The 15421-nt window shown below is 47.0% G+C and overlaps 1 protein-coding gene across 8 annotated transcripts in view; it reads left to right on the plus strand.

The window, feature by feature from the left end:
• PALS2 (protein associated with LIN7 2, MAGUK p55 family member) overlaps positions 1–15421 on the plus strand; it is a 387134-nt gene that overhangs the window by 60401 nt on the left and 311312 nt on the right. For 5 of the 8 annotated variants that reach the window (XM_073630119.1, XM_073630115.1, XM_073630112.1 and 2 more), the window contains one exon: positions 14750–14857. The exons of the other annotated variants lie outside the window; for them this stretch is intronic. In XM_073630119.1, coding sequence (XP_073486220.1) covers positions 14818–14857 — 40 coding nt within the window. In that variant the 5' untranslated portion in view covers positions 14750–14817. The remainder of the gene's footprint in view (positions 1–14749; positions 14858–15421) is intronic. 8 annotated transcript variants of the gene reach the window in all.

Below are 15421 nucleotides of genomic sequence, written 5' to 3' on the forward strand. Positions count from 1 at the left end.
CACACCTCGGAGCTCTGTGCGGGGAAGCCCTGAGAACGGACAGTAATCCTGCCCTGAGAGAGCCTGAATTCATGCCAGGGGACCGCAAACACCCGCTGGACTCAGGGGTGCAGAAGGGACCCGAAATAACTCACTATTTCCTTAGGCAACACGCTGCCTCCTCCCCGGCCACCTCGGCCAAGATGGCGCCGCCTCGAGCACCTCCGCCGAACGCTGCCGCCACAGCTAAGAAAAGCACTCAGCCGGGAACGAATGCAGGAGGAGACCGCTCGGCCCAAGATGACAGGTCAGCATCTCCTATTTTATCCCCCGTGATCCCCATCACTGACACTCAACTTAGCTCCAGCCACATAAGGGAGACGGGGGGTAACATGGAGGAATCCCTCAGAGACATAGTGTCTGGCTTACCCTCCAGACAAGATCTACAGGAAATGGCTGCATCCATTGTTAATGCACTCTCAAGGGAATTACATGACCTGCGCCAGCAGGTGAATACAGTAGATGAAAGGGTCACGGTACTGGAAACCTCTGCATCCACATCGGACGCCCGGATTACCGCCATGGAACAGGAACAACGTAGCTTCCGCCGCCATCTTGTGGACATACAATTAAAGTTGGACGACGGCGAAAACAGAAGCAGACGCAATAACCTACGCCTCCGCGGCATTCCTGAAGCCACTATGGGAACAGATCTCCGTGCAACGGTGGCGGCTATCCTGAACCAAGTTCTTGGAAAACCACCAGCGGCAGAACTAGAGCTGGACAGGGTTCACCGTATCCCGGGCCCCAGGATTCCACCCGCAACATCTCAAGGTCCTGATGCCACGGACCTCCCTCGGGATGTTTTATGCCGGGTACATTTTTTCACCATAAAGGAAGAAATCATGCGGATGGCCTGGGAGCGCGGCCCCATAGACTTTGATGGCGCAATGATCCGGATCTACCCGGATGTCTCCAGGCAAACGAGAGCAATGCGAGGTCTCATGAGACCACTGCTGGAGGTTGTCCGGGCAGCAGAGGCGACGTACCGCTGGGGTCATCCCTTCCACCTTATTGTACGGAAACAGGGGGCAGAATTTTATCTACGCTCCCCAGACCAACTTCCAGATCTATTCTGCTTCCTAGCCAAACCCCCTGTGAGTATCCCCAACTGGTTTGAATACCTGCTGTCACCGGAGGCCTTGGGCCCACCTCTGCCCAGGCCTCAACGCTCCCGTAGGCCGCGCTCACGGGCCACCAGCCGAGAGACTGCTAGACCTCACCCGAGGTCCGCCGAAGCGTGACACCATACTTTCTCCAAGGACCTGGAATGACCAGACGACCGCCTTTGCTACAAAACCCCACTGGGCCTTCGAAGATTTTGGACCTACCTCCCAGGGGTCCCACTAAAACTGGGTTGCAGGATGCCTCTCTTGGGCTTGCTTGAACTGCCCGACTCTGTGCAATCCCCGGGAAATACGACTCCTGGCCATACTTGCATCTCCCGCTTTGGACCTATGGGACATCAGCCATCACCCACAAGCCTTACCATTGAAGGACTGAACTGCCATGGTCGTGTGCTAAACCTTGTCTGGTATGACACCCCCTTTACAGGGGTTTTCCATCGGAGGCGGATGGGGGGATTGTTGCAAATGGAGAGATCAACGACTGGGACATCAGCTTTGACACCTAAAGATGGCTCTCCAGAACTCTGACACCACCGGGAGAACTGGACCTCCATTCCCAGATAAGTGTCCTGAGGATCTGATCTATATGTCTGTCCCCCCTCCATCTGCCCCCTTATGTTTCAGTTATGTTTCCCCCCCCTTACATTTACTGGCACAGTAGCCATACGGGACACCCCTGGGGCCCCTTGCCCTCCCCAACCTCACTATGAAGGATGAGCAGATGGTCATGCAATGGGAAGGGTAGGGAGACACCGGGCCTTAATGGATAACACTCCCGGGATCATGTCAATAGTTGGCGATATACTTTCTTTATTATTTGTTATGTTTTGGTGTTTAATTTCTTACAGCCTTTACTACATTATTATTGTATTATTATATTGGGTTCTATCTACGCTTTTGGTGGCGACCTCTTCCTGCGTGGTCCCCCTGGTCACCCCCGGATGGGGGGACACGGGACCCTTGATACTGAGGAGGCGAGCCTTGCCATGCGGCGTCGGAGCGGTCCCCGCTGGTAATGTCTATTGCCTGTGTTGGCAGAGGGGATCGGTCTGACATACATGAGTTTCTTATGGGGTCACCTACACCTAACAGAAGGTGTCTACCAGCTACGATGCAGATTCCAATTACTAATGGGTATTGTTGTTTGATATGGTTCTCATGTTTAGACATTATATAATTCTCAGTGGCACTACTCCCCACACATCTCCATAAATTTTGACTAATTTGAATTACTGCCTAAACTCTACTCATTCGTAGAGTAGATTACAACGCTACTACCACCCCCACATTAGGGCGGACTCCTGTGTGGACACTTTTAGTGTGTACCAGGGGCCCATAGTTAGTCTAAGACAGAAACCGTTCACCTCCCTTACCCCACCCTTCCTCCCCCCTTCCCTCCCTTCCTCTCTCTCCATTCTTCCCCTTCTGGTATACCTTTCTCTCTAAACTCTGCCCTCTGCCTGTGGGGGTGCCTGTTTTTGTGTCTTTTACACACGTATACTGATTTCCACTTTCACGCCAGAAGTCATGATGGGTCACTTAAAGATTACCTCTCTGAACGTGCGTGGCCTTAATGTACCAGAGAAGCGCTCGCAGCTATTGGCTGACCTGCGCAGGGGCAAAACACATGTCGCTTTTCTACAGGAAACGCACTTTCGTGCAGACTCCATACCCAGGCTAGCCAACGGGACCTTTCCGTTGGCATACCATAGTGTCTCTCCGGTCTCCAAATCAAAGGGGGTTAGTATTATATTGGCAAGGTCAGTCCCCTGGGTGTTCGAGGCACAGCGAGCGGACGAGCAGGGTCGCTTTCTACTCCTAAAGGGAAGGGTGTCCGGCCTGCAGGTCACTTTCGCAAATGTATATTTCCCCAACGTGGGCCACCCCCAATTCCTCCGTAAACTTCTCTCGGAGCTCCTGGAGTTCTCGGAGGGGATGCTTGTTTTTGGCGGAGACCTAAACTTTGCCATGGATCCAACCATGGACGTATCGCGGGGTGCCTCACATCTGTCCTACTCCTGCCTGAGGCGTCTCAAGGCAGATCTACATACCCTACATCTTGTTGACCCTTGGCGACTACTCCACAACCAAGATAGAGACTACTCATTTTACTCCCAAGTGCACCACACTTACTCGCGGTTAGACTACATACTGTTGTCACATAAAGATCTTGCCAAGGTAGTCTCGACGTCTATTGATGTCATATCTTTCTCCGACCATGCCCCAATTCACTTGACCCTCCGGCTGGGGCCAGTGACTCGGTCTCCTCCCTCGTGGCGACTGAATGAGGCACTACTCCAATCGGAGGAAACACGTGCGGAACTACTGAGAGCGCTCCGGGAGTATTTCTCCATCAACGAGGGATCGGTTTCCAACCCCCTTGTGACATGGGAGGCTCACAAGACGGTTGTGAGAGGGATATTGATCAAAATAGGGGCCCGACTTAAACGGGACAGACTGAAACGCACAGAGGAACTTCTTGCACAGATTCGTAAGTTAGAAAGTGTACATAAGGCTAGCCTTGCTCGTTCAACCTTCCGGGATCTACAGAGGGCACGGGAGGAGCTTTGCACGCTCCTTTTTCAGAAAACCAAACAGAAGCTAGCATGGGCACGGCGTACTATGTTTGAGTACTCAAACAAACCGGGGTCACTCCTTGCCAGAGCTCTGCAGGGCCCTCGTACGAAAACACACATTCCACACATACAATCATCGACAGGACAGAGGCTAAATACCTCCCCAGATATGGCGGAGGAGTTCCGCGCTTTCTACACAGGCCTCTACAACCTGGACACAGGCTCACCTAGGGTGGGCGGGCATACCCCACAATCCTATGTGGCTGCCTCAGGCATGCCATCTTTGCCGGATGAGATAAGGGAAGAACTAGAAGAACCCTTGACTGTAGAAGAACTAAGAACTGCGTTGGCCTCTTCGAAGCCGAAAAAGGCCCCTGGCCCGGATGGCCTGACCCCAGTGTACTATAAAACCTTCTTTGACATACTAGCGGAACCCCTAGTATCTGCCCTTAACACCCTCACCGAAGGGAACACATTCCCTGTAGACACCCTTAGGGCCTATATCTCCCTCATCCCGAAGGAAGGTAAGGACCCACAACTTTGTGGGAGTTATCGCCCGATTGCCCTTCTGAATTCGGATCTCAAGCTCTTCGCAAAAATCATAGCTAATAGACTGCTCCCCCATATACCAAACCTGATTCATAGAGATCAGGCTGGTTTTGTACCGCTACGAGAACCAAGGGACAACACCATAAGAGTCGTTAACCTGATTCACTCGGCAAGGACCACCAAACGAGCCCTTCTCCTGCTGTCAACTGACGCGGAGAAGGCCTTTGATCGCGTTGATTGGTCTTTCATCCGGGCAACCCTAGAGCACATTGGCCTCCGTTCCTCTATGCTTCAGTGGATCCTCTCCCTCTACACGCACCCCACCGCATCGGTTAGGGTAAATGAGACAAGATCGGACTTCTTCGATATTCGAAATGGCACGCGTCAGGGATGCCCCCTCTCCCCCCTGATCTTTATCTTATCCCTAGAACCTTTTCTATGCACAATAAGGGCAAACCCAGCCATATCGGGCTACCCGAAGCCATCGGGATCTCACAAGGTGGCTGCCTTCGCAGATGACCTTATCTTTTTCCTAACAGAACCCCTTACTTCTCTCCCCAACCTACTGGAATCCCTCCAAGAATATGGCAAGCTCTCATCATTTCAGATTAACCTGACAAAATCCTCCGTTCTTAACATAACGGTAGATAAAGGGAATGTTCAACGCCTACGCTCAATTTTTCCATTGAAATGGGCAACCAAACATATTCGGTATCTGGGAGTAGACATCACCACAGACCCGGTTGAACTGTATTCGGCCAATTTTGCCCCATTACTCCTGCGCCTTAAAACTGACCTCTTGCACTGGCACTCTGTGACGCTGACCTGGTTCGGCAGATGCAGCGCCCTCAAAATGACCTTGCTTCCAAGGGTGCTATACCTGCTGCAGGCGCTCCCCATCCGACTTCCCTCAACGTTTTTTAAACAAATCGATTCCATGTTCCGGGCTTTCGTCTGGTCTCACCGAAAACCCCGTGTGAGACTCCAACTCCTTTACCTGGCAAAGAACAGGGGTGGGGTCGGCCTACCGGACATAAAGGCCTACTACAGAGCAGCTCACTTAACCAGGCTGGTGGACTGGCACTGCCACACAGAGGCAAAGCACTGGGTCGCCATGGAGGAGGAGGACTCCGGGGGGACAGCCAAGAGTTGGCCCTGGATCACCTCACCACTCCCTAAAGACCTTGTGGAACATCCTACCTTGGGCAGCACCCTAATGGTGGTTAGAGAAGTTTTCCGGCGCTCCTCGGTATCCCCACAGCCATCTCCCATGGTTCCGATTCTGGGCAACCCGGAGTTCCCCCCTGGTACACAGAATCCACAACTTAAACGACTGGCAATGGGCACGAAATGGCGCCTGTACGACTTTCTGGGACCCAATGGTCAGCTCTCTTTGGAAGCTGGAGTATTGGTGACAGACCCCCCCTTAGACTTTTGGAGTGGATTGCAGCTTCGGAACTTCCTTCGAAGCTGTCTACGGAAATCAGGCATCACCCGTAAACTCACTGAACTGGAACTCATTTGCCACCGTGGGGAACCGATCCGACACTGTCTCTCACTAATATACTCATCCTTAACCCAACCAGAGGAGGGGTACATCCCTCAGTTCATCTCCAGGTGGGAGGAAGAGCTTGGAATCCAATTCACTGGGGTACAGAGCAAGAAAATTCTTTACTTCGCTCAGAAGTCCTCAATTGCCACTAGAGTACAGGAAACCTGTTATAAAATTATGACACGTTGGTACAGAGTCCCCACCATCCTGCATCGTTTCTTCCCCCAGGTGTCCAGCCTTTGCTGGCGCTGCGGCTCCGAGGAGGGGACGATGCTACACATCTTCTGGTCCTGCTCCAAGCTAGCCCCATTCTGGCTCGGGGTGGCACGTACGGTCGGACATCTCACTGGTGTTTTCCTGGAGGGTGATCCTGCGGCTTGCCTGCTCCACCTGTCAAAACGACCCATAAAGAAATATAAGACCTCCCTCACCATTCAGCTGCTGAATGCCGCAAAGGCCTGTATTCCTCTCTGCTGGAGATCGGAGAGACCACCGACACTATCTCTGTGGTTTGCTACAGTAAACGAATTAAGGGACATGGAGGATCTCACTGCCACCCTGCACAATAGAGAGGAGACCTTTCGAGAGACCTGGAGACCCTGGCAGCATTTTGTATACACAGAAGCCTATCTCCAAGAAATGGCTCAGTCAATCTAATTTCAGCAAGTTGGCGCCTGTCACAGGCAGAGGGCTCCACCCCTTGCTCTGTCATACTGCACCTACTCATTCTGTCTTTACCCTTTCTCTGTAGCTAATCACCTATATCCTTTCTACTTCTACCCCTGTTCCCCCCCCCCCTCCCCCCCTCCTGAACCGTCCCTAACTCCTTTTTTCCCTTTACATTTTTCCTCTTACCCCGGGGGACCTCCGTTCCTGTATAATGCATCCTCATGCCTGGGTTCCTTACTGGCACAGATATAAAGAAAATCTTGTCAACCATTACTTGTTCATTGTGTCCCATGTATGGGTTCTACAGTTCTTTAGTCCCCACCTTACCAAATACATAGAAAACATTATATCTCACTGAGTGACAACCACTCACAGACAAGGAAGTTAGTTAGCAACCAAACAACTCAGAACCTAGAGTGCCTTTCAGGCCTCTTTCAGGGACAGTATTGATATCTCGGGGAACCCTCCCCACAAATTTTGACTGTAATGCTTGTTTTAATAACCTGAAATGTCGAGTCAGTTGTTCTTCTTGTCATAATTGTTTGCAACCACTTACCTGTATCACATTTACCTGTCTATTACATTGTACTACAACAGATTATGTAACTGTCTGTATTTGCTCAGTGTCAAAATAAAGAATTTCAAAAAAAAAAAAAAAGAATCACTCCCCTAGGACACACATTAACCCCTCAATCACCCCCTAGTGTTAACCCCTTCCCTGCCAGTCACATTTATACAGTAATCAATGCATTTTTATAGCACGGATCGCTGTATAAATATGAATGGTCCCAAAAATGTGTCAAGTGTCCGATATGTCCGCCGCAATATCGCAGTCACAATAAAAATCGCAGATCGCCGCCATTACTAGTAAAAAAAAAAATAAATAAATAAAAATTCTATAAATCTATCTCCTATTTTGTAGACGCTATAACTTTTGCGCAAACCAATCAATATATGCATATTGCGATTTTTTTTTTTTTTTAACCAAAAATATGTAGAAATATACATATCGGCCTAAACTGAGGAAAAAATTAGTTTAAAAAAAAAATTGGATATTTATTATAGCAAAAAGTAAAAAATATTGTGTTTTTTCAAACTTGTCCCTCTTCTTTTGTTTATAGCCCAATAAATAAAAACTGCAGAGGTGATCAAATACCACCAAAAGAAAGCTCTATTTGTGGGGAAAAAATGATAAAAATTTCATTAGGGTACAGTGTTGCATGACCGCACAATTGCCATTCAAAGTGCGACAGCGCTGAAAGCTGAAAAATGGCTTGGGCAGGAAGGGGGTGAAAGTGCCCGGTATTGAGGTGGTTAATGAATTTTAAAAAAATGAAACGGTAAAGTTCTTTCATCTAAAAGTTTTGATTACCGGTTTTTGTGTATTTAATATTTAAGATACATAGTTTTTTTTAATCTAAATTATACATACAAGTGCACTGATTGGAGGCTTTTTGTGTCTAATGTTTAATTTAAGAAATTTTCTGTATCACTTCTTATTACCTAACTGTTAGATTTTATGCGAAGAAGGGCAAGAAAAAATCAGCCTAACGTATCGGCCCAAAAAAATCGGCATCGTATATCAGCCATCGGCCTCCGCAATTTCTAAATGTCGGCCAGAGAAAAACCCATATCGGTCGACCTCTAGTTGCTTTTCCCTTCAGAGCTACATGCGAGTGCTAGGGTTGATGGTGTCTACCTAATTTGAAGCAGTTCTATGTGCCCAATTTCACTTTGCAGTTGAACATTCTCACGCTGTAGGACAAATAAAGCCTTTCTCTGGACAAGACTATCCAGTTACATCCTCACTTAAAGATGTGTGTTGTGATGGTTTCTGAACTTGACATTGGAGACATTTACATTGAAAGATTATGATTTACATCCGTATTGGAGGTTGGGGTGGAATTCTGAATCATCTGTTCAAGGGTTGTTGGTTTCAGGAAGATACAAAGCTTACAGTCAACATCCTGGACTTATTGGTGCTTTGTCACTTCATTGAATCACCCTTCTAACAGGCCATCTGGTTTAGGTTCATTTGGGGAAATATACAGCAGTGACTGACATCAATTATCAGTGCATTTCAGATATGCTGTGTGGAGACAGAGTTAGAATCTATCCTGTCCTGGGCTTTACGTTCTAGCAATCTCTGCAGTTCACATTTCTGTGGAGAACAGCTAGGCAGATTTTCTGAGCAGACAAGGTGTGGATCTGGCGGAATGGTCTATCCATCAGGAGGTATAGAAGGACATATGTCTTCTTTGGGGGGGGGGGGGTCTTGTGCCAGATGCTGATCTCCATACTTCTTTGTTCAACAGGAAGCTGGACAGGCTTGTCTAAAGGACTCAATAGGGGATGCCCTGGTGGTGCCATAAAATCAGTATGCCCTGGTTCATGCCTTTCCTCCAATTATTTAAAGGAATGATGTCCCCCTTTGCCTCTCAGTCACTGATTTTGACTGCCTGTCAAGACATGGGGCATTGTGACCATATCCCAACCATGCTTAAAACTTGTAAATCTACTCCCTGCAAATTTTCTTCATTGCTCATGGAAGACTTATTTTTACTAGTGTAAATCTTTTGGGCTTCCCCACCTACCTTTTTGGTCAGCTATGTTATTTCTTTTCTCAAGTTGGTATAAAACAAAACTTGGCCAGCACTGGAATGCAAAATGACTATCATTTCTAAAACTTGGCAAATGTACCCTGCTAGCTACACCTTAGAAACAAATTACAATGTAATAGGGCATTATATTATGTTTGTGTGGTTGAGATTTGATAAGCAGTAGTGCAAATCTCATGTGACACAAAAAAAACTGCAATGCTGCCATTTTATGTTCCTGCTCAGATTGGGATGAGCGGCTGTGCCTGTGTAGGTACTGCATTCTAATAGACATAAATGGGAATACCTACACGCGAATGAACAGAAAACATGTACATCCTGTGTGGGTAAAGACAGCCCTTCCATGGGTGTCCACAGGTCCGTGTGAGGCATCAGTCTGACAATTTTCACAAGGACAAATTCCGATGGAGAATCTTGTGAGCGAGAATCTGGCTTTAGATAACAGTGTAAAATAAGGTCATTTTAAAGACTCTCGGAGGTAATAAATACTTGCAAGTGTTACACATTTCCTAACTGCAATAAACATGGGAGGAGAATGATATGTTTAACACTAGGACCCTTTCAGTAGATAAAGTAGTTTTTGTGGAAAAAATGGAGAGCTAAAATAGGCTACTAGTTTGCCTCAAAGCTATAAATGTGTATTCAGTGTATTAATATCCAACAGTAAGTTTGATCCCAATAGCCAACAATATTTCAGTTCTATGATGCTCCTTGCAATGTAAGTAGAGTGGCAAAACACCAGAGGAAAAATGGGCAAAGTTTGTCAAATTGGCTTAAACTGGAGGAGGTAAATGCTGCATATGGGCTGAGTATTTGAGATCAAACTTTCTATGGGATAAAGCTACCTGTATATAGTAATCACTTGACAATATACTGATCCCCCATCATTGTCCCATAAAAGTTTAAAATACAGTTACCGTTTAATCCCCACCAGGAATAATACTGCTAAATTTCCCCTACAGTTCTAAAAGGAGAACCTCAAAATGCCAACAAGAAACGTTGCATTCTTCTTCTGCTAAACATCATTTTATAGTAGAATCCAATTATTTTCCTGTCAAAGATGAATTGGACTATATTGTATGTTTTAGGTGGCTGAAGAATGCTGCAACCCAACAATTTCTGTCCATGGCTCTTTAGGAAATCGGCTCATTACCATTTTTGTACTTTTCATTTCACTGTTGTCAGAATTTGAACTAATTACAACTGGAGTTTTAACTCTGACAAAGGACTGTCAAGGTACTGTATCTGTTTTTTAAGGATTTAAATATAGTCCCAGTGTATAATATGCAGTATATGTACTTATCCCTGGTGGTATCCGGGATTGGAGACGGGCTTCACAGGTTTTATGGTTACAGATATCGATGAAAAAAGACTGTGTCTTAAACACCATACACACTATACAACTTTTGTTGTCAGATTTCTTTTAGATTTGCCAAAACCATGTAGTGCATGGGCCTGCCTGATTGCATACAAATTTAACTTAAGGTTTGACCTCATATTATATGGTTTTGGTAAATCTTAGGGCTCTTTCACATGGGGCGGATCAGTGATGATCCGCCCCGTGAATATCCGCTTGCTCAGCAGGGATCACTCTGCCGATCCCCGCTGAGCAGGAAAATGACAGGTCCGTCGCTGCACACTATGCAGCGACGGAACCGTCAGAGCGCCGCTCTCCCCTATGGGTGATCGGATGACGACGGACCGTAGAGTCCGTCGTCACCCGATCCGATCCGAAAACGGATGGAAAAGTAGGTTTTTCCTCCGTTACACTTTTTCGGATCGGAGCGGGTCGGATGTCAGTGGACATGTCACCGCTGACATCCGACGCTCCATAGATGTCTATGGAGGGTCTGTTCAGGTCCGCCTAAAAAACTGACAGGCGGACCTGAACGGACAGTCCATGTGAAAGAGGCCTTAAGCAAAAAAATCTACGGAAAATTATATAGTGTGTATCCAGCTTTAGAATTTCCAGGGTGAAATTAGGCTTTGCCCAGGTTAATTAAAGACTTGGGTAATCAGTTTGTCCAATCCTAGAGCCAGTAAGACTGTAGTGTAACAGAGGAAAAACCTACTTTTCCATCCGTTATCGGATCGGGTGACGACGGACTGAGCAGGAAAATGACAGGTCCGTCGCTGCACACTGGGGGATCGGATGACGACGGACCGTAGAGTCCGTCGTCACCCGATCCGAAAACGGATGGAAAAGTAGGTTTTTCCTCCGTTACACTACAGTCTTACTGGCTCTAGGATTGGACAAACTGATTACCCAAGTCTTTAACCTGGGCAAAGCCTAATTTCACCCAGGAAATTCTAAAGCTGGATACACACTATATAATTTTCCGTAGATTTTTTTGCTTAAAGGGGTTGTAAAGGTAAATTTTTTTTTTTTTTTTTTTTTTTTTTTTTTTTTTTTTAAAATAACAAACATGTTATACTTGCCTTCACTGTGCAGCTCGTTCTGCACAGAGTGGCCCCGAACCTGGTCTTCTGGGGTCCCTCGGCGGCTGTTTCAGCTCCTCCCCGCAAGCATTTAACCACCTTAATGCGAGCTCCCTCGCATGGTGGTTAGTGCTTGCGGGCGCGCTCCCGTGATACAGCCGGCGGCTATAGCCGCTCACTGTATCACTCGGCCCCGCCCCCCAGCGCGCAGCGTCATTGGATGTGATTGACAGCAGCGCGAGCCAATGGCTGCGCTGCTTCCAATCCATCCACTGTAGCCAATCAGCGGCCAGGGTGAGCGGAGGAATAGATGTCGGGAACGCGAAGCTGACTTTTGAGGCGTCAGGTAAGTAAAACGGGGGGGCTGGGGGCGGCGGTATTGTCAGAAGTTTTTTCACCTTAATGCATAGAATGCATTAAGGTGAAAAAATTTTTACCTTTACAACCCCTTTAAGGCCACTTTCACATGGACTGTCCGTTCAGGTCCGCCTGTCAGTTTTTTAGGCGACCCTGAACAGACCCTCCATGGACATCTATGGAGTGTCGGATGTCAGCGGTGACATGTCCGCTGACATCCGACCCGCTCCGATCCGAAAAAGTGTAACGGGGGAAAAACCTACTTTTCCATCCGTGATCGGATCGGGTGACGACGGACTCTACGGTCCGTCGTCATCTGATCCCCCATAGGGGAGAGCAGCGCTCTGACGTTTCGGTCGCTGCATAGTGTGCAGCGACGGACCTGTCATTTTCCTGCTCAGCGGGGATCAGAATTACCAGCCATGCTGACTAAGTGCTCCTTCCTTCTTGCCCAGTGCCTATCTACCAGGTGCAAACTGATATCTGCCACTCAGTGTACAGATACCAGTGTTTTCTTTTTAGGGAATAGCACATAGTGCTATTCCCTATATATAACACCACTATCTGTGCACAGAGTGCTTTTCCCTACCACTGACATCTGTATACTTTGGCAGGAAGAATGTCCCTTACATAGGTGGTCAGTGAGAGGAATGTCCCTTACATGGGTGGTCAGTGAGAGGAATGTCCCTTTTATAGGTGGTCAGTGAGAGGAATGTCCCTTACATAGGTTGTCAGTGAGAGGAATGTCCCTTACATAGGTGGTCAGTGAGAGGAATGTCCCTTACATAGGTGGTCAGTGAGAGGAATGTCCCTTACATAGGAGGTCAGTGAGAGGAATGTCCCTTACATAGGAGCTCAGTGAGAGGAATGTCCCTTACATAGGAGCTCAGTCAGAGGAATGTCCCTTACATAGGAGCTCAGTCAGAGGAATGTCCCTTACATAGGAGCTCAGTGAGAGGAATGTCCCTTACATAGGAGCTCAGTGAGAGGAATGTCCCTTACATAGGAGCTCAGTGAGAGGAATGTCCCTTACATAGGAGCTCAGTGAGAGGAATGTCCCTTACATAGGAGCTCAGTCAGAGGAATGTCCCTTACATAGGAGCTCAGTCAGAGGAATGTCCCTTACATAGGAGCTCAGTGAGAGGAATGTCCCTTACATAGGAGCTCAGTGAGAGGAATGTCCCTTACATAGGAGCTCAGTGAGAGGAATGTCCCTTACATAGGAGCTCAGTGAGAGGAATATCCCTTACATAGCTCAGTGAGAGGAATGTCCCTTACATAGGAGCTCAGTGAGAGGAATATCCCTTACATAGCTCAGTGAGAGGAATGTCCCTTACATAGGTGGTCAGTGAGAGGAATGTCCCTTACAGAGGTGGTCAGTGAGAGGAATGTCCCTTACAGAGGTGGTCAGTGAGAGAAATGTCCCTTACATTGGTGGGCTGTAGGAAGAATGCTTCTTACAATGGTAGTCGATGGGAGAATGCCCCTTACTTTGGTGGTCAGTGAAAATGATATAAAGTAAATAAATAAAAATTATTTAACAAAAAATGTAAAGCACACCAATGACCCCTGCACATGCTCTATATAAAAAGTGTTATGTAGGATGAGCACATGTATGTAAACAATAATAGCACCAGACAGGTATGATATCGTCGGGAATGAGAGCAATTCTAGGGCCATAATTTTGTAACATGCTGGTCAGAGCTTTTTATTTTTTGTATATAATTTTTATTAAACTGTTCAGCTTAAGAAGGCATTTGTTGCAGCTGTTATATTGTGTTAATTTATGAGAACCTTAATTTTGGAATTGTACCATTGTTGCACTTTCTTTAATGTAAGTTTATTTTTCTTTATTCTCTATAATAAATATTTATTTTCAACATAGTGTAGAGGAATTCTGAGGAACGCATGTAATGTGGGCAGTGTAACCTGTAGGTGGGGCTTTGTGTGGGTGTGGCTTAAGTGTGGGCGGGGACACATGGGTCCCCATGTTTTCTTATTGCCCGGGGGCCCCAAGAGTTGTCAGGCTGCCCCTGCACCCGAGCCAATCTTTATTAGGGACATGACAAATTAAGTTAAAATGGGAGCAAAATCTACAGACTTGTTCACACAAAATGATCTCTGTATTGATTGAATGTGATGAGCAACAACTCCATTGAAACCTTAAAGGGTAAGTTCACTTTTACAGAAAAATCTGTAAGGTGAACTTACACAGGACCCCCTCCCCCCCAGTCCCACTGACCTGGATCTCCCGTTCTGAGCCGCGTCACCGGTCCGGGGCTTAGAAATCCCTGCAGCTTAATCTCCAAAATCTAGCCCGTCAGGTACGTTTAGGAGCATTCTAATTGGTCGGCGTGGACCAAACAGAACCCACGTAGGCTGTCCTGTCAGCTGGGAAGAAGAGTGAAAGCTGCGGGGTTTTCTAAGCCCCAGACCCATGACGAGGCTATAGCAGGGCTCAGAATGGGAGATTGTAGCACGCCAGGTCAGGAGACTGAGGGGGGGTGTGAGGAGGGGGTCCTGTGTAAGTTCACCTTACAGATTTTTTTTGTATAGGTGAACTTGCACTTTAAAGACATTCTGAGCAAAAAAGAGGGCAAATTGAAACCGGTAAAGCGTATAAAAAGATTAAGGTTGTCCTATTTGGTAGCCAAACATGTAACTCCAGTATTCCACAAAGGAAGGGCATTGCATGTCTGTTGCTGAATCTGTAGTTGGAGGACGGGGGGGCAAGGATACACAAGTGAGGTTTTGGTATGACGTTTTGGAATTGATGGTTGATCAACTAGTCACACACCTTTTTTTATTTTTTTTGCACATAAGGATCAAGTTCGTGGATCACTAGCAAGAAAACAGGAGTATATAAGGAGCAAGAGGAAGGAATCTCGGCCATGGAGGGGGAACAGGGAGGGAGGCTCTACACAAATGGAGGTATGCATTCAAGATGTAACCACACAAGCATAAAGCGGGTGGGGAGGCCCCAGCCCCAAGAGACTGGGGATAGAACAATATATGCGTAGGATGGACAAACAGTAGATGAAAGTGATTTTGAAATCATTAAAGTGTTACTAAACCCACAACAGTAAAATCAGTCTGTATATGCAGTAAAGCATCCTTGTTATACTCACTGTGGAAGGGGTTAATTGACATAGCTTTGGAACTGTTAGGCGCCTTTCACACGGACGACTATTCTGCCGCAGTTAAAAGCATGTTTTTTTTCCTGTGAAATTCAAGACACCAGGCACTGCGATCAGCTGCATTTGTACAGTGCGATTAGCTGCGAGGCCTGTTGTGAGTGGAACCCTTTCTGTTAAACTGCTGTATGGTCTTGACCACCGTGCTGCAGCTCAGTTTCAGGGTCTTAGCAAACTTATAGCCTAGGCCATCTTTATGTAGAGCAACATTCCCCCCCCAGATCCTTATGCCCCGTACACACGGTCGGATTTTCCGACAGGAAATGTGTGATAGGACCTTGTTGTCGGAAATTCCGACTGT

The sequence above is a fragment of the Aquarana catesbeiana genome, linkage group LG05 (assembly GCF_042186555.1).
Source record: "Aquarana catesbeiana isolate 2022-GZ linkage group LG05, ASM4218655v1, whole genome shotgun sequence".
Lineage (NCBI taxonomy): Eukaryota > Metazoa > Chordata > Amphibia > Anura > Ranidae > Aquarana > Aquarana catesbeiana.